Raw genomic sequence first — 19766 nt, 5'->3', positions numbered from 1 at the left:
TTTGTTACTTACTGTTGGCTACATAAAATTCCGCTACACAGTCATCTTTCGTAACATCTGGTTTTAATCAGTGGAGGAAAAATTATAAACTCAATTAGCCATGAAAGAAGTGCAAATCGTCGAAAATCGTTTACAACTTGGAAAGAAACAGGAAGAACATCATTAATTAATAAAATGGGAACCATGAATCATTAGAAGCAAATATGCAGTCCGAAAAAGAATGGTAGCGAAATGTATTGCAACGAATATTAGCTTGTATGAACTAGCTGATAATACAAATTCTTCCTCTACGTTGTCATGATGAAAATCTAACGCTCTAAGATGGTAAAAGTGTCGGAAACGTATTGTCTTTACTTAAACTCGTAGCTCAGTTTGATCCTCTGCTAGCAGATCACCTTAAAAATGTCAAGGAAACGCCAAAAACTGGCTTAAACTTATCACCACAAATTCGAAATGAATTGATTCATATTTTGGCATCCACAGTTCAAAATCTACTAATTAATTATATCAAAAGAAATAAATATTACAGAGTTTTGTTTGATTCGATTCCAGATGTCGTACATCAAGAACAAATGTCACAAGTCTTTAGATATGTAGATTTTAACAACAGAAAAGTTTCTATGAAATAATCTTTTTGGAGATTTATTGGAACACATGCTAAAGATAAGCCTCAATCGAAAATACAATCTTAGAAAAATTAAATTCCAATCAGACTTCATTAACAGACTGTAGATTATAATGTTATGATAATGGGGCTATAATATTAGGTCATATATCTGGCGTTCAACAAAGAATTATTGCCGCCCAGACGGTATAGTGGTTAGGGAAGCCTGACTGCGATACCGAAGGGCCCGGGTTCGAATTACGGAGAAGGCATGGTTATAAAGGCTCGTTTCCACTACTGCGTACGAACGCGTTACGTCAATTGAAGACACGCCTACGGCATCCGTACAAGCGTTTCCACTGCTGCGTATGCGCAAAATATTTTCATTTTCCGCCGCTAGGTGTCACTGTAATATTTTGGCGCAAGCAGTTCGCGAGTTACGACGCTGAACATCTGAATTTTTCCCGCTTAAGCGAGTATTGTTTGTTTTGGATTTGATATAGAATTTTAGATAAGTAAGGTTATAATGCATATTATGAACATCACGAATTCCATAGAAGCTGAAATAAATTTTTAAAAAAATTTTGTGTTTCTAGAAGCCTTAAATATTATGAAATAATATATATATTATTAAAACTAAAATGTACTGTTAGTGAAAAAGTAAACAAATAAATAACATAAAATAAAAAAGTTAAAGGGATTAAAAAATAGTTGGTACTTTAAAAGTACAGAGCAACTGTAAGGAAAGGTTCACAATATTTAAGCAAAATTTGCTATGCTTGTATACCGCTGACTTCAGGGTCATAGCTGGATAATTTATTAGAAATCTCGTTTGTTTTAAAATGCACTATGGGCAGTTATATTTTATACATAATCCATAAAATATTATTTTTAATTTAAACATTTTTAATTCATATCTCTTTTTATACAAGAAGTTATAAAAATAAGATTTTTCTCTTTATATATACACACATTACGTAAAGAAAATGGAAATATTTAATTAATTAATTCCTGCGCTTCTGCAGGAGAGGACTGAATTTAAAAGCAATTATTATAGTAATTTTTTGTTAAAAAAATGTTTAGGGCATTAATACTGTCTCATGTTAATTGGAATGAAAGTTTAGAGTCGTAAACATCCCAAAGTCTGAGCACATGTATATACATTCACATAAAAGTGAAACGAAAATATATATATATATCTGCAGGGTTTCAAAATAAATTAAATTTAAATAATTCTCTTGCGCCATTGCTGCAAGGAATGAAATTTGAATTTAACAAACATTTTCTATTCGTAAAAATTAAAAGTTAATTAAATTTAAATGAAATTTAATGCAAACAAATAAAGGATTAATTATTGCTGCGAACTAATATACAATATCATTTAAATTCTGAGAGCATATGTAAATCAAGTGCAAGTATCAAAATTCATGAATAAATATATAATTCCAAAAATTTATTTATCCTATTATTCACTTATGCATTTTTATAAGTTTTTTAGGATTAAATCTATCCTATTATTCATTTATGCATTTTTATAAATTTTTTAGGATTAATAATCTATCCTATTATTCACTTATGCATTTTTATAATTTTTTAGGATTAATAATCTATCCCATTATTCACTTATGCATTTTTATAAATTTTTTAAGGATTAATAAATTTTTGGAATTATATATTTATTCATGGATTTTGATACTTGCACAGCAATAATTAATCATTTCTTTGTTTGCATTAAATTTCATTTAAATTTAATTAACTTTAAATTTGCTTTTTACGAATAGAGAATGTTTTTTAAAAGTCAAATATATATGTACAGGATATGCTTTAAATTAGTATTATATAATTTTCAAACTTTTTTGCGAGAAAAATTTAAATAAATAATAGCATAAATAAAACAATATATTTAATGCATATAATAATAGAAATAAATTATAAAACACGAATATAGATCAAATTGGAATAAAAGGGTAAGAAAGTTGCAAACATGGTGCAAAAAGCGTATGGGATTCGAACGTCCTATTTCACTTTGCTATTGTCTGAAAAATTCACGTTGAAAACACGAATTCACGTCTGAAAAATTCGAGTTTGTTCTTCAGCTTCTAGTACATTTTTGGAAAAATCATTATCTTTTAAAGTGGCGTTCCGATTGAAGTTAAACGGGCTGCTAAAAATATATTTCATGTGTTTACAAATATATGTTATCCAAAAAGATATATTTATAAAGGGAAATACAAATTTAACATACTCTTCAATGAACTGGAGTATTTAAAAGGCTATCAAATTTAATTTATAATTAACGTTTTTAGTTTTTACCTGTTTCAAAAGAAAAAAATAGCAAATCTTTTAATCATATCTAATTTGCTATAGCAGTTTGATATAGTCAGACATTCATTTTCATTAAAGCTAAATGAGTATGCAGAACTAAAAAATGATTATCAGAACAAATTTTGCTATTTCATGGACTTTGAATGATAATTTTTGCCGCTGATTTTCTTGAACGAACAAGTACTGTAGTTGCAGTTATCTTGTTTTTCTTATCATTTTAAACTAAATTCAGCTGATTGCTGTCATTTTCAGCACGCAGATTTCTCGCTATAATGTTAATTCAGAAATAAGTATTTTTTAGCAAAACATTCTTTCCCTATTAGCGAGCGTTCATCGCTACTTCTGCCGCCATTAATTTTTAGTCACTGCACCTCTTTGAATCTCCTTACAGATTCTTTGCCTGATTGCTCCTTTTTCACCACGTGACCCCAACGCAACCTCAGACATACGGATAGAAGTTGAACATTGTTGAACTCCATCCGTATGTCATCCGTCACCGCACACCGACCGGATTGCAGATGTCAATCAAAGTGAATTCGCTCGCTGATTGGAGAAACGCATACGCACCGCAACGCATACGCAGTAGTGGAAACGGGCCTTAACTGTCCATCCCTTCATAGGAGGTGATGGTGCCCCGCCTATTAGGTGCCTCCATACTAAAGAGACCACCACATCTGGCCTTATGTAGATTAATGGACTGTGTTACCCTGTAAGTGTTCACAATCTGCCATTGGGAAAAAATAAAAAATTATTCAAAAAAATATTAATTTGTAAAATTTAATAACCACTCGTTAAATTTAGTAGGAGTTCCTGCAGTCACCTACGATCCTGTCATTGTAACATGTTTTGGAATAATTGAAAACATACAGCTCTTTCTATCGTATTCAAAATTACGATGGGAATTATTAAAAATTCCTTTAAAGAAAACTGTTAACCCTTTCAGGGGCGGTGGTTTCGCCTTGAAACCGCATTTTCAACATTTTTTTTTAATTTAGAAAATTTGGTTTTTTTTTTCCTCAAAACCGCTGCTAAAATTAAATTACTTCTTCAAGCTGATAACAGATGACAGCAGCAAACCTTTCTGGGCATCCATTAATTGATACGAATCATTCAAAAATAGCTTCTTTTGCACCCTACTCTTTTTGACGCATTTTAAAAGCAAAAAACCCAAAAAATTTTAATTTTTCCACAATATATTTTATAAGCAAGCATCAATGAGTAATGAAATGTCCTTAGTTCACAAAAAAAAGTAATGGAACCCTTTTAAATTTGAATGTTTTCATTGCGGTTTCAGTATGAAACCACCGCCCCTCTGGGACATCGAAGAAATGATCAGATGACGCAGTCGCGATATTTTTTGCAGTTGTGTTTATTGCTTTCGGATCACTGCTGTAAACAGTTGCACAATATCTTCGTTTGAGTGGCTTCAAAGATGAGGATTTATGGAGCTTTTGAGAGAGGGAAAACATTTCTTATTTTTTACTGAGACACAGAGCACACTGAAAAAGCCTCGTAGTTGCGTTTTTATTATGCTTCTCTTAGCGGTCGCTTTCCTCATGCTTCTAGTTCATAGTAAAATAATTGTATGCATCTTAATTTATTTTATTTTTACATATAATTTTCTTAGTTTTAAACATAATTTTTAAAAATATTTCATAGTTTTATGCAAGTAATTTAGTGCATTATTAGTTACTTTTTGTCTCATACTTTATTGTTTCCTGTCTTAAATTTTTTATTTATAATTAAAAATGCATGTTTATGCAAATATTACTTACTTTATTAGTTGTTCAGTAATTTACTAGTATAATCTGCGATTTGTGTTACGTTTAGATACTTTTCAGCAAAGTAAAGATAAATAAGCAAATGTCTAATCCTAAGTGCTCTAGACGGGCGCTGTTTTCAAGGCGAAACCGGTCCCCTTTCCATAAAGGGGGACGAAAAAAATTTTTTTAAACTTGTAGGGTTTATATTTACTTTAACTAACATTTATTTTAAGTTTAAACTATCTTTCCTGTCAAGCCTTACTTTCCCCTGGAACTGCCAATGCCAGAATATGTAAATTTTAGTAGAACGCGCAAGGATTCAAATTATCAGCGGAAGTATTATGATTTAAATAGAAAGAAACGAGTTCGGTGTGTGATATTCTTACTTCACGAGCGCGGAGGTAGTTAGCGAGAAATTGAAGAACCCCGCGTTTCGGCCTATGTGCTTGGCGGGAAGTAGTGTTAATCGTCCAACTGAGCTTCAAGTCTGCTGAATTAGCAGCGGCATTGTAAAACGCGGTGAGTTAGATATTTTAGAGAGCCTCGTAGTTAGAGTCTTGTCTTTAGTTTCTTTTCAGGTTATTATTTTTATTTGACCGCCGAGTTAGCGCAGTCTGTGAGCGTCAAGAGCACGCAATTGTAATTTATTACGTTGAATAAAAAGGGACTTAAACCCTTTACAAGACTCTGTCTTTTATCCAGTTTTCACAGTAACCCCTTGGTTGCGTGCAAGTTGGAAGCGCGCAACGTTACATTGGCGCCCGAACACTTATCGAACTGAAATGGCCGAAAATTGGATGGAAACCGCTGGACAACACCAAGAAATGACAAGCCAGTTAGAAGGATTTGGATACCTGGTCCAGACTTTGAGAGCGTCAATCAAGCCAAACGTCCATTTCGACGGAAAAAATTCGGTGGCGGTATTTCTAGAAGGTCTAGAAAACCACTTTCAGCTCTACCCTGTTCCTGAAAGACAAAAAAGTTGCCATCGCCACATCAGCACTAAGAGGACAGGCCGCGCTATGGTGGAAAAATATAGGCAAATTTTTATTAGGGGAATTAGGAAGCCAGACATATACATTTGAAAATTTCAAAAAATCGTTAGTGAAGGCCTTCCCCATAGTGAAAGATCGCGCACGGCTGGAAGCCGAACTATATAGTTTCTATCAAAGGGATATAGCAGAATTGACGGGCTTTATTCTACGAAAAATCAAGCTAACGGATATGCTGTATGGAAAGAAACCCGATGCGGAGATTATTGAAATAATATTACCAAGATTGTTACCCGCTGTTCAAGACTACTTTGAAATTAGAAACCCAAGCACATTGCAGGAACTCTTCGAATTGGCGGTAAGTTTCAAAATCGCAGAATAGCGGAAAAAGCGAGAGGGGAAACATATTCTCAAAGTACCCGAAGGAAATCTTCAAATGAGGAAACCAGAAATGGAAATCGCTCTTATGGGGGAAAGAGCTATCAAGCTAACTCATCGAAACTCGAAGGTCAAGGCCCAAAAAGAAAAAAATTTGAAAATAAACATCCGCGTACCCAGAAGGCACAGATTGAAAGGAAAGTTTTAAACGAGTAGAGGGGCCTGTGAAAGGGAGGGTCCAGACCCCGGAAGTTTAAAAAAAAACCCTCAAATAGACATTTAAATACGGTCATCGTAAAAAACTCACAGCTACCAATTATACAACTCCTGGTTGGCGATGTACCAGTAGAAGCCCTCATCGATACAGGAGCAGACAGAAATTTTATGAGTGAAAATTTCTTCAAAAAGAATTTTTATAGGGTACGATTATTTAAAACCAAAAATACGGAAATTATAGCGGCGCAAGGAAAAACATGTCACTGCATCGGGAAATTATCATTAAACTTACAGGTAAAAGAGGAAAGTCTCAAAGTATTAATTTTTGTGGTGAAAGACCTACAACACTCTCTTATTTTAATTATGGACTTTTTAAGGGCCGCGAGGGCCAAGATAGTTCCGTGGTGTTGGAGATGGACCAGAGGGTGGTGGAACCTGTGGAGACACCTGAATTGGACCTTAGCCATCTGAATGACCAGGAAAGTAAAGCAATACAGCAAGTGGTGAGTAATTTTTCTCATTTGTTTTCAGAAAAACCAGGAAACTGCCAGATCGTGACTCACAAGATTCAATTAAATGCCGAAAAACCTTGTAGGACTAAACCGTATCGTTATGATAAACAAAAAGACGTAATCATCGAAGAACATATTCAGGAGATGTTAAAGAATAAAATAATAACGCCCATAAATAGTGAGTACGCGAGTCCAGTCGTACTATGTAGGAAAAAAAACGAGTTTCCTCCTTCGGATAAAAGGGCTTGGAGGTTTGCTATCGATTACAGAAAACTAAATAGCATTACTAAATTTCCAGTTTACCCTTTGCCGGTTATAGACGAGATCATTAGACAGATCAAATCGACAAGATATATGTCTACTTTGGACTTAACGTCCGGCTACTATCAAATAGCTATGAGACCCGAAGATATACATAAAACCGCGTTTATAACAAAAACGGGCACTTATGCATTTTTACGCATGCCCTTTGGGTTGTGTGGGGCCCCATCAACATTCCAGAGAGCTATGGACATTGTGCTAAAGCCTGTCCTAGGAAAATCAACTTTAATTTATCTAGATGATATAATTATAACGAGTAGTACGTTGGAACAACACATTAATGACCTCGAACAAGTTTTTAAATTATTAAAAGAGGCCGGTCTTACAATTAACGCCTCAAAATGCAAGTTCGCAACTAAAGAACTTAAATATCTCGGTTATAAAATTTCGCAAAAGGGTATAGAAACGCAAGATTCAAAAATAAAAGCTATTGAGAATTTCCCACCGCCCAACACCGCCAAGAAACTTTCATCTTTCCTTGGATTATGTTCTTACTATCGATCTTTCATAAAAGATTTCGCTAATATTGTTGAACCACTCTTAGTAATCAAGAGAAAAAAGAGTAAGTTTACGTGGACAGCGGAAGCTAACACAGCTTTTGAAAGATTAAAAGAAGCGCTTATTAATGCCCCTGTTTTCAAATTCCCTGAGGGGGACGAAAACCTGGAAATTGCAGCAGATGCGTCAGACTATGCGGTGGGTGCGGTTCTTATGCAAAATAACCATCCGCTGGCATTTTTTAGTAAAACATTGAATCAGACACAAAGGAATTATACAGCTACAGAAAGAGAAACATTAGCCGTATTAATGGCTGTACACAAATTTCGAGTTTATTTCGGCAAATCGCCAGTAACAGTCTTTTCGGATCATGCGGCTGTTGGTAGACTTTACTCGGGAAAAACCTAACGCCCAGGTTAATAAGATGGGCTTTAAAACTCCAAGAATATAATATCACAATAAAATATAAACCGGGTAAGGAAAACAATGTAGCTGACGCACTTTCTCGTATAAAACTGGACGATGAAGGAAATGAACTTAAATGCGCTGTGTTGACTTCAAAAATTTTAGATTCTAGAGATACGGTTATAACTGAACTGAAAGCTGATCCTGAATTTGGAAATATCTATGCTTATTTGAAAGACCCCGAAAGCTTTGAGCACACAGATATCGATGCGATAAGAAATAGAGCAAAAAACTATGAGATAATAGATAATTTATTATTTTATACGAAAACAACAAACGAAAATCTTGAGTATAAACCAGTCATCCCAGCCTCGCTTCGATTAAGCATTTTGAAGGAGTTGTACGAAGCAAAAACAGCGGGCCATCTAGGGGTCAGAAAGACTTTAAAAAGGGTACGCGAGGCGGTATATTTCCCGCAATTATACAAAATAGTAACGGCGTATGTCAGGTCCTGCAATCAATGTCAGTTAATAAATGATATTAATTACAGTCCGGCCGGGTACTTAAATAGCATTCGCGCTACATTTCCGAATGAAATTTTAGGCATAGATCTTCTTGGTCCCTTCCCCCAGAGCGAGTTAAATAAAAATCGTTTTCTTTTAGTAATAGTAGATCATTTTTCAAAATGGACAGAAATTGTTCCACTTAAACGCGCGTCAGCCAAAACAGTCGCAGATGCATTCTTACACAGATACATTTTAAAATACGGTGCACCGATAAAAGTCATTAGCGATAACGGAAAACAATTCATTAGTCAAATATTTGAAAACATATGCAATGGACTTGGCATACGCCATATCAAAATGTTTCCGTATAGACCACAGGCTAACATAGCAGAAAGAGTTAATAAAAACATAGTAAAAATAATTCGCAGTTACGTGAGCACACATCACAAGCGCTGGGATGGCTACATAAATGAATTAGCTTATGCTTTAAGAACGGCACATGATGATACTACGGGAAAAACTCCAGCAGAATTATTCTTAGGACGAAAATTAATTACGCCTTTAGATAAATTATTCTTTGTGCAGCAAAGAGAGCAGGAGTTTAAACAAAAAGATGTGCAAAAGCTGATTGATCAGGCGCTTAAAACCTCGAATACGGCAAGAAATAGGCAGAAAATATATTATGATAGAAAACGCCGTGAAGCAGATTTTAAAGTTGGGGATAAAGTATTGAAGCGGAAATTTTCTTTATCAAGTGCCCCAGACAATTTTACGGCAAAGCTAGCTCCAAAGTTTGAAGGCCCCTATGTAATTCAGGAAATCAAAGGAGTAGTATTATATCTTAAGAACGAGAGAGGGGAAATCTGTAAAGCAAGTCCCGACCAGGTGAAAAAATACTATAATCCAAATGATTTTGAAATCCTTAAAAGTTTCTTGCAGGACTCAAGTCTAAACGAAATAGAAGGTCCAGAGATAACAACTATTCCACCACCCAAGAAACAGAGAACTGAAGAGAGACCTAGCCCTTCTACAACACGGACGTCGGTATCAAAAAGAAAAAATAATTTTCAAACTCCAGCGTTTAAGAAAAACAAAAATACAGATGCACCGGGTAAAGAAACCGTGGTAAAGAGAAAAACACCACCTACAAAGGATGGCAGGAGAAATTTTACATCAAGGAGAACGCGCACACGGCCACAGAGTCAGGTGCCAGCAAGGCCGCCGTTCCGGAAACTGAAACGGCAACAGGAGGCACAAAAATACGACGAACAGAAGAAATTCAAGAACTCCAGACCGGAGGACGTCAAGACCAGCCGTCCCAGGGAAAAACGGAAATGCCAACAAACAGACGATTACTCCGCCAAGAGGCCAGCATGTAGAGGACGCAAAACAAAAAGCAATGTGGACGACACTCGGAGATCAATAAGGAGAAGATTAACATCCATGAAACCTCTAACTTGGGACCAATTTTGCCAAAAACGAATGACGGAATTTCAAGCATCGAAAACTCAAAGATAAGTTAAAACCTTCTATAATTTTTTTTTTCTCTTTTTCCGAAATGTTATGCATAAGTACGAAGTTCTATGTTTTGACGAAAGTCAATATGTCTCGGTTGAGACTTAGTTTTGTTTTACTTTATTTAGCTAAGGCGAAAGTATTATTTTCTTTAAGTGTAAAAGCTAAAAACAAGCATTTTCTGTTGGTCGAAAGACTAATTCTGTTATGTTAAAGCCAAAATTTGGCCGAAGATAAAAATAACTTCGTATTCTTGTATTAATAAGAATTTTACTTTCAGTGCCGCCAGCTTGGCGAAGATTGAGTAAAGTAAAAATTCATTTTCTCTTATTCATTTTATGGTAAATTGTAAAAATCATATGTATTAAAATTTTGTAAATGTACGTAAATACTTGAATGTTATGTAAAAGTAGAATTTAGTCTAGAAGCATAAAATTGTAGATGCTAAACGTGAATGCTTAAAAGCAATGAAGTCAAAATTTAAGTATTAAATTGCAGATAAAGTCATGCTTTAGAGCGAAAGCCTGCATGTTTAAAGATGAATGAGGAGGAAGTTAGAATGAATGTGTTTTGTAGGGTTCTCCACCTACATTTGAATTTTTAAGACTATTAAAGTAGCTCATTGAGTTGTAGAATGTCGAGTAAGGTGTGTCTATTTGGTCGTTGAATTCTAACAAATCATGGTGGTTAGGGGAAGTGTTGTAAAACTAAAACACGAATATTCCTGTTTGACACCACACACGGTGGAGAGCCGGGGTAAAGTTAAATAAATGCTTGAAAAATTGAATGAATGTGAAGTAAGCAATAACTAAGAAAAACGAATCGTTTAAAAACAAAAATTTATTGTGTTAAGAAAGTGTAAATTATAATGTATTTAGAAAGATACTGATACTTATTCCTTCCAGATGCTGGAAGGAAAGACCAAGATTGATTGATGAAGTCCAGGAAAAGTTGCTGTAAGAAGAGAGCTTTATAACGATCAACAGAATTTTAGTATACAATTTGTTACATAAGATTTTTTTTTTTTTTTTTTTTTGTGTAAACGAGGTTCTCGCCAGTTAGTTCAGAATTAGAGAAACTTACAACAGGTCGTTTGTAGGACCTGCTTCCAAGTTTTCCAAATTCTGGCAGCGGCAAATGTAGGGTTTATATTTATTTTAACTAACATTTATTTCAAGTTTAAACTATCTTTCCTGTCAAGCCTTACTTTCCCCTGGAACTGCCAATGCCAGAATATGTAAATTTTAGTAGAACGCGCAAGGATTCAAATTATCAGCGGAAGTATTATGATTTAAATAGAAGGAAACGAGTTCGGTGTGTGATATTCTTACTTCACGAGCGCGGAGGTAGTTAGCGAGAATTGAAGAACCCCGCGTTGCGGCCTATGTGCTTGGCGGGAAGTAGTGGTAATTGTTCCAGTGAGCTTCAAGTCTGCTGAATTAGCAGCAGTATTGTAAAACGCGGTGAGTTAGATATTTTAGAGAGCCTCGTAGTTAGAGTCTTGTCTTTAGTTTCTTTTCAGGTTATTATTTTTATATGACCGCCGAGTTGGCGCATTCTGTGAGCGTCAAGAGCACGCAATTGTAATTTATTACGTTGAACAAAAAGGGACTTAAACCCTTTACAAGACTCTGTCTTTTATCCAGTTTTCACAGTCACCCCTTGGTTGCGTGCAAGTTGGAAGCGCGCAACGTTACAAACTCATGTTGTCTATAGGACCATTGCATGTCATTATGCTTACTTTTTCATAACTTTTAAAAAAAATCATAACGTTGCGCCCCTGAAAGGGTTAAACGTGAAACTCGAACACGATGGAGTGTCAGAGCACAAACGGTTAACATTATTGTCGAGGGGCTGAGAAAATTAGTAGAATTCCTAGGAGAAATAACAGAAGACAGTCCAACCACAAGTGACACCAGAAGTGAAGTTGCAATTTTATTTCAAAATACACTGAATTTTAATTTCATAACTTCAGTCCATTTCTGGTATGAAATCTTGAGGAGAATTTATCGTGTGCAGCTCAGGTTACAAGGTCCTAAAATGAACTTTACAGAAGCGTTCCGTGACTTTGAATCGTTAGTGACTGAACGTGCAGAACTTTAAAGTAAGGTCTGTGAAGAGGTAATAGAAAAGGCTTAGTGTCTTTGTGAAAAATGGGGTATTCATACAACAATCTGTGTTAGAAGAGGCCGAAAATGTCTAAAGAATCAGATTAATATGTTGGCTTATAATGTAATTCTCCCTCCTTTCTGCATGCTTTCGTGGTGTAACGGTAGCACACTAGGCGCATATTCGAGAGGTCCAAATTAGAGTCCCGACGAGGGCATTGTTCATTTTTCACGTGTCCGACATCAAAATAGCCTAATGACGCTACAGCCTTTCCGTAAAAAGTTAAATTTCTAGCGTTATAAGAAAAACTTCTTGATCATCTGCAGCAAGAAATAAGTACACGATTTACATGAATAAGTGATCTTAATTCCAAATCTGGATTTTTACTGGACGTTAAAATTTATTAAACAATGATAATATTATAACAGTCTTGACAGGAATAGTTAAAATGTGTAGAAATTTTATAATACAGATTTTAATGGAACAAAACTCTATGTCGAAATCTGTAATGCAAGATATTTCTCCCCAGTAGAAAAGAAATTAAATTTAACACTCCATTAGAGCTTCTTACCTTTATAGTCTTGTATGACAAAGATGTTTTTACAAACGTGGCGACCATTTGGCGACATTTTTTTCTGGCACTTGTATAACTGTAACGGGTATTGTAATTCAATAACTTATAAGGTATTTCTCCCACCTTCTTGGAATGCTTTCGTGGTGTGGTGGTCTGCACGCTGGGCGCGTATTCCAGAGGTCCGTGGTTCGATTCCCGGCGAAGGCGTTGCTAATTTTTCCTCTTGCCTGCTTCCAGAAAAGTACCTAATGTCTCTTCAAACTGTAATTAATCTATATATGCAACTGCAACCGTATTCGGCACTTAGATGCAGCTTTAACTGTATATGCCTTCCAGTAACTTCGAGAAAAGGAATTTACTAGAAATTTCTAGGCAGCCGGTTAAAACATATATAAAACTGGAGAGAGCATCTGTTCTCATTAGTTGTTAGTTCACAGCGGGATTCGGAATATTGAGATATCCGTGACAACTTCGCCTTTTAGATGCGTTTTGCTTTGCACTGTATTTAACGTTTTTAGTAGTTTGAAATGTAACTACTGATTGTACTCTGTGATACTGTGCGATTGTAAGTATTTTTGTGGAAAGTTTCAGAACTGTAAAATGCTTCTTTTGATAAAATAAATTTTATCCGGCTAACATCAGCTCTGTGTGCATTTAATTTATTACGAGCCCATACGCCCGCAACAATTTTTGGTCTCAGGACTGGGATTGAGTGCCGGTGACAAAAGCGATGGAACAGCAATTATGACAGCTGGTGACAATCTTCCTTTTATTCAAGGAAGAAATGAAAACAGGCCAAATATCCGTTAAAGTAAAAATGAAAGCCAGCCAAGTTGAAATGAAAGAGGGTCAAGAAAAGATGCCACGTGCCATCAAGTCAATTCAAGAAAAGATTGAAGCAAGTCAATAGGAAATAAAAAGAGAAATTACTGCCATAATAGAAAACAGATCTAAAGCTATGGAAGGCAGAATAGACATGGCTAAAAACAAAGTTGGAAAAACTGAAGAAAGAGTTTCTACTATCAAGGAACAAATCGAAGGAAGAGTTTCTGCCGTCAAACAACAAAGGGATTACAGAGGTTCCTGGTTAGTACAGAGGTTCTGCTGTCGCGAAGGAAGATAACACCTTAAAGAAATGCATAGCCATAGCAGGAAATAATTCCTGGGGGTTTAAAATTTTTACCCATGCCTTCTCGTTCCTCATTAAAGCTATCCTCATATGTAATGGTCCTGGCAAGTGTAAAAAAATGAATTTTCTATGGTGGCAGACGAAAATGGATGGAATTCCGAAGCTAAGACCTGTCATCTCGCCGCTTCTCTGATAGCAGACGAAGCGGATATCGTTCAAACTCTATCCGAAAGCCAGAGGCTAGACTTCGAAGCTTTATCCAGTGTGTTTGAGCTGCGCTTTGGCGAGAAGTGTTTAAAAGTTCATAACAGGCGTCGGTTAAAATCTCGCCAACAGAAGTCCACGGAAACACTCCAGGAGCTTGCCATGGATGCTGAAAGCCTATCTCATCTCGTCTTTTGGAACTGCCCAACAGAAATAAGGGAAATTCTGTCTCTCCAATACTTCATCGATGGCATCCGGGATCTTGAGACACAGGAAGCCCTACAAATGGAGGATGTCAAGGATTTAAAGGCGCTCTAATATATGTCATGAAATTCAAGGCAGTGCAGCAAGCAACTCACAGCGGTCACCATCCATCAGTGCTGCTCAAGTCTAAGAGCCAGTGAATCAAGTGTCTCTTCGTCTAGACGTTTTAACCCGGCAAGTCAATGCCTTGAGACGGAATAGGAGTGACAAGAAACCAACCCAAAAGTGTTGGAACTGCGGTGGTGAAGGTCACGTACGAAGGAACTACAGAACACCCCAAGGCATACGGAAGCTAGGACTTCTCCCCCTTCAAGGACGCAGGAAACAAATTAGTAAACATCTTATGGAGCGGAGTTTGCCACATACAGACAATCTCTATTTTAAATAGCTTCAGATTTCTGTAATGAGTGGTGACAGTAATGGACTTTACATCAAGGAGCATATCAGTGGAGTTCCTTGCAATATGACCATCGATAGTTGGTCAATTTTACGATCATCCGAAAAGATTTGGCTCACCAGTTGAAAGGTAAGCTTATCTGGACGCCTCCTTGCTTTACCCTCCAGACTGTGCCCGGTGATTAAATCGTAACTGATGGAAAGTTAAGCATTAATATCATATTCGGGAGTGCCGCCTGCCATTACACGGCATATGTAGCACATATTACCGACCCCCTGCATACTCGGGTTAGACTTTTTAAGGTAGTATAATTGTCCTTTGTACTTTAAAAGTAATAAAAGGCATTCTGCCTCTGAGGCATAACCTTGTTGGGAATTAAATAATGAATGAGTTAAATCCACCAAATAACAGCTCAAAACAATATCACAATACCAGTAAGAACCGACTTCTTACTATCTGGATCCACAGCTGAAAATAGGAATTTCCGGTACGGCCTAATGGAATATCCTAAGAAATGCAACAGCCTGAAATAAGTACTAATAGCCTCGGCACGCGTTGAACTATCGAAGATCGTTATCCTGGTGAGAGTTGCCAATGTAACTGAAAAAGCGTAAAAGATAAAGTGATTGCAAAATGTAATCCAGTAACCAGCGTTAAAAGAAACAGTCAAATTAAAGAATCCGTGTCTTCAGAGAGCATTATATAGGAATTATTGCAGAATGCGCAATTAAGCGATGAGGAGAGGAATGCTACCGAACGTGTTATTCAAGATGTTTTCTCTCGCTCATCTTCCGACGTCGGTCAAACCGATACCGGGGATCACCCACCAATTAAGCAACATCCAAGACGTCTGCCGATAGCTAAACAGGAAGAGGTAGGAAAACTTCTAAAGGATATGAAAGAACTCAATGTCATCGAGCCTTCAGCAAGTCCCTGGGAATCTCCCATCGTCCTGCTGAAAATGAAAGACGGTTCAACTATATTTTGCGTTGACTACCGTCGTTTATTTCAGGTTACGAAGAAAGACAACTACCTTCTTCCTAGAATTGAAGACATTCTGGAAGCAAGTGGTTTTGATTTAAAGAGCGGTTATTGGAAGGTAGATATACATCCTGATGACAGAGAAAGAAGGCATTTACTACCGAACAAGAACTTTGACAATTCAAGGCAAGGCCGTTTGGGTTATGCAATGCGCCGGCAACATTCGAACGCCTTATGGAGATCGTGTTGAGAGGTCTTTCCTACGAAGCCTGGCTGATATCGACAACACCCTCACCTCTGGAAGAGTTTTTGAGGAAAAGTTAGAAAATATTGGGTAGATACTTCATAAATTGAAAGAAACTAATCTAAAATGAACTCCTATCAAAACCCAAGCGAAAAACCCCAAAGAGACACTTTTACATCCCCAGTCAGACGGTATGGTAGAGAGGTTTAGTCTAACTATCCTTAACGTCCTCTTCCTGATGGTTTCTAGAAACCAACAGGACTAGAACCAGAAGTTACCACTGTTCTTTCTGGCCTATTGCAGTGCTATCCACGAGACTACCGGCTATTCTCCATCCCAGATGCTCTTCGGACATGACCTTTGTTTGCCTTGCGATCTCTTGTGTGGTCGCCCTCCTAATGGGCCTTCACAGCCTGAGGAGTGCACTGAAGATCTCCAGGCACGGTTTGACATGATGCATAATTTTTCAGTAGAACAAGTCAACTTCAGAGTCGTTAATTACGACAGGCTAGCCCCTTATTATGGACATAGTATCCCATAGTGTATATAATGTAAATAGTATACTAAGACCATGGTCCTACTTGTATGTAAATTTGTAAAGTTAAACATTTTCTGCTGTTTATTTTAAGTTTTATTGTATATAAAATGATTTTTCAAAGTTGGAATGACTGTTTTTTTCTTTTGCTATACTCGTTTTTAGCTTTTTTTATTTTATTATCCGCGATTTTTGTTATCCGCGGCTACCGAGCGACCCAATTCCGCGGATAATCGGGAGTGTACTGTATATGCTCTTAGTAGTTAGTTCAGAACGGAATTCGGAGTATTGAGATACCAGTAAGAGCTTTGCCTTTTAGATGCGCTTTGTATTAATGCACTGTGTTTAAAGTCTTTTGTAGTTTGAAGTGTAACCACTGATTGCACGTTCTGATACCGCGAAGAGCTGTAGAATATATTTGTGGAAAATTCCAGAACTGTGAAGTGTTTCTTTTGATAAAATAAATTTTGCTAACATCGGTTCTATGTGAATTCAATCTATTGCCAATCCGTACACACGCAACAATATGAATTAACTTTATTTTATTACTTAAAAACTGTAATTTTTAAAACAATTATATAAACATATAAAAGAAATAATATCTTTTTAACTAATTCTAGATGACTGTATGTTTGATTTTCTCACTGACACAGTCACATTTCCGAATTCAATCTTAGTCTTAATTTTTTAACTAGATTTTTTTATCGCAGATTCAAAGCCTATCCTGAACCTATGCCCCTATTTATCCCGAAAACAGTATAGTATTTTGTAGCAGCGTAGTTAGGTAGTGATTATTCGTAATATGTTGTGGTGATCCACGGTTTGAAAATGGTTTCTGAATCAGAAGAGATTCGTGCACTAACCTAGTGCTTCGCATTAGAGAGTAAAGAACATCTATGATATAAAAATATACTTTTATTTACACAGCGAAAACGCGCAGCAACATTATTAACGAAAGCTCATTCTCCTAATAACATACTTCTTTTTGCACTCCACTTGCGCATGCGCATTGGCAATTACCAAAGGAGCTTGGCAGATACTGCCATCTGTTGGATAAACTATTCGCTACATATTCCTCCCACCTGAATTTACTGGGAGGTAAATTCACATATCTGTTAAGTATAATATATGCATAATAGTACAGTATACAACATTGAAGTATAAAATTATGCCTACCAAGATGTTCTAATTAAATTGAAATACAAATTTACCTGGAGATGCAGCATTCCATAATTTTCTAGACATAGTAACAGATAATACTAAACCTAGAAAAATAAAAATAAATCAAATTATTACAAAGTATTCAAACAAGTACAAAACATTTCACAGACGTATCACTGGTTTCACAGTTCTACCACTGCTGGTAGTCATAGGAATATTTTCAGTCATATCCTTTTGGACTGGGTTATCCAGCTCAAGTCTGTACAGTCTTTGCACTGGTCTCAGAAACTCAAAAGTCTCTGTTTTTATGACAGCAAGTCTTATTTGTCCATCACGACCAGGTAGCAGCTTTATGACACGCGCCAGGTTCCAAAAAGCCCGTTTTTTGTTGTTATCTTCAAGTAGAACAATTTCACCCACCTGGAGAGGTTTAGCTATAGAGTTTTTAATGGACTGCTGACGTAATTGTCCTAGATATTCCACACGGAATCTTGCTCTAAGTTGTTCTCTCACCTTTTGTAGATACTTAGCTCGTTTACTCAGTTTTTCCTTATCCACTGTATCGATATCAGGTACTCCTGATTTGGAAATCTCCCGCAGGAACATTTCTGGAGTTAATGGGGATGAATCTTCAACGTCTTCCGACACGTAGGTAAGTGGCCTAGTATTGATTACTCTCTCACAGTCGCATAGTACTGAAAGCAACTCCTCGTAATCCAGGGCAGCACGACCTAGAACTTTTCTCAGAATCTGTTTCACCATTTGAACTAAACGTTCCCACCAACCGCCCCACCAAGGTGCGGAAGGAGGAATAAATTTCCACTGAATTCTTTGCTCAGCGGTCTTTGATCGCAGACTCTCCCAATCAATTGTATGCAGAAGGCTCTCCGCTCCTTTAAAATTACTGCCATTGTCTGAGTATATTATAGATGGTCTTCCGCGACGAGAAATGAAACGTCTCAATGACTGGAAAAAAGCTTCAGTTGTCAAGGATGTTACTGACTCCAGATGAATGGCCCTATAAACCGCACATGTGTAAAGAACAATATAAGCTTTTCGACCATCTTTAAGGTAGAGGGGTCCTGCCAGATCGACACCCACTATCTCAAAAACATTTGCATCACGTACTCTATCTTTCGGCAAAATTCCTGGAGTTACATCACAACTTTTGGATTTAAATCTTTGACATTTAACACATTTTCTAATGCAGTTTCGTACTGTCTTACGAGTTTTGAGGATCCAATACTTTTCCCGCAAATGAGACATCACCATAGAAGTACCAGCATGCAGCAGCTCATTATGTGCATTCATTATTAGTAATTTTACTACTGCATGATCAGATGGCAAAATTACAGGAAACTTAAAGTCATCAGTATCGTCGCTATAAGAAATATTGGTTTTAGCTCTGATCAAACCATCACGATCAACTATAGGTCTGAGGTCTTTAATTTTATCATCGTTCACACTCTTAAATGATTCTCTTTGAACCAATAACATAAGAGTTATCTCAGCTCTTTCAATTTCCGAAACTGACGAAATTTTGGAGGTTTCGTTTGTAATTCTTCGTAATTTAAAGTAAAACCTAAGAATCCAACCTAACATGCGTACAATTTTCTTTATGGATGAAAAGTACTTGTAATACCAATTGTCAGGTTTAGAATCTTTGTTAAGAGTTGTCAATACTGATTTACGCCTTTCTGAATTTATGATCTCTTCGTCCGGCAAATCGGTGCCTCTTGACCATGACGATTCTGGTTCTAACAGCCATGATGGGCCCTCCCACCATTTCGACAGCAAAAACTGTTTAACTGAACAGCCTCTAGAAGGGAGATCGGCGGCATTCAGCTCCGAAGGGATGTAATGCCAATCTTCTATTTTTGTAAGTGTTCTGATTTCTTGGACACGATTCCAAACGAAAGTTCCCCACCGTACGTCTCGCTGGATCCAGCACAAAGCGGTTGTTGAGTCAGTCCAGAAGAATGTTCTTAAATTTGGCATGTTCAAATCTGAAAAGACCATACGTCCCAAGCGTGCTCCGATTAAGCAGGATAATAATTCCAAACGAGGAATGGATATACTCTTTAAAGGCTTAACTCTAGTGCGTGCTTGCACAAAATTTAAATAAACCTTATT

The 19766-nt window shown here is 36.6% G+C and overlaps 1 protein-coding gene across 1 annotated transcript in view; it reads right to left on the bottom strand.

Moving 5' to 3' along the window:
• Positions 1-19766, bottom strand: part of LOC146997365 (uncharacterized) — a 73296-nt gene that overhangs the window by 42743 nt on the left and 10787 nt on the right. The window contains exon 2 of the mRNA XM_085817467.1: positions 17684-17737. Coding sequence (XP_085673593.1) covers positions 17684-17717 — 34 coding nt within the window. The 5' untranslated portion in view covers positions 17718-17737. The remainder of the gene's footprint in view (positions 1-17683; positions 17738-19766) is intronic.

This window comes from Stegodyphus dumicola, chromosome 5 (assembly GCF_044657685.1).
Source record: "Stegodyphus dumicola isolate Sdum_Otavi_A_Nest chromosome 5, ASM4465768v1".
NCBI lineage: Eukaryota > Metazoa > Arthropoda > Arachnida > Araneae > Eresidae > Stegodyphus > Stegodyphus dumicola.
Note: the sequence above shows the minus strand (reverse complement) of the source record. Positions and strands in the feature narration are given on the sequence as shown.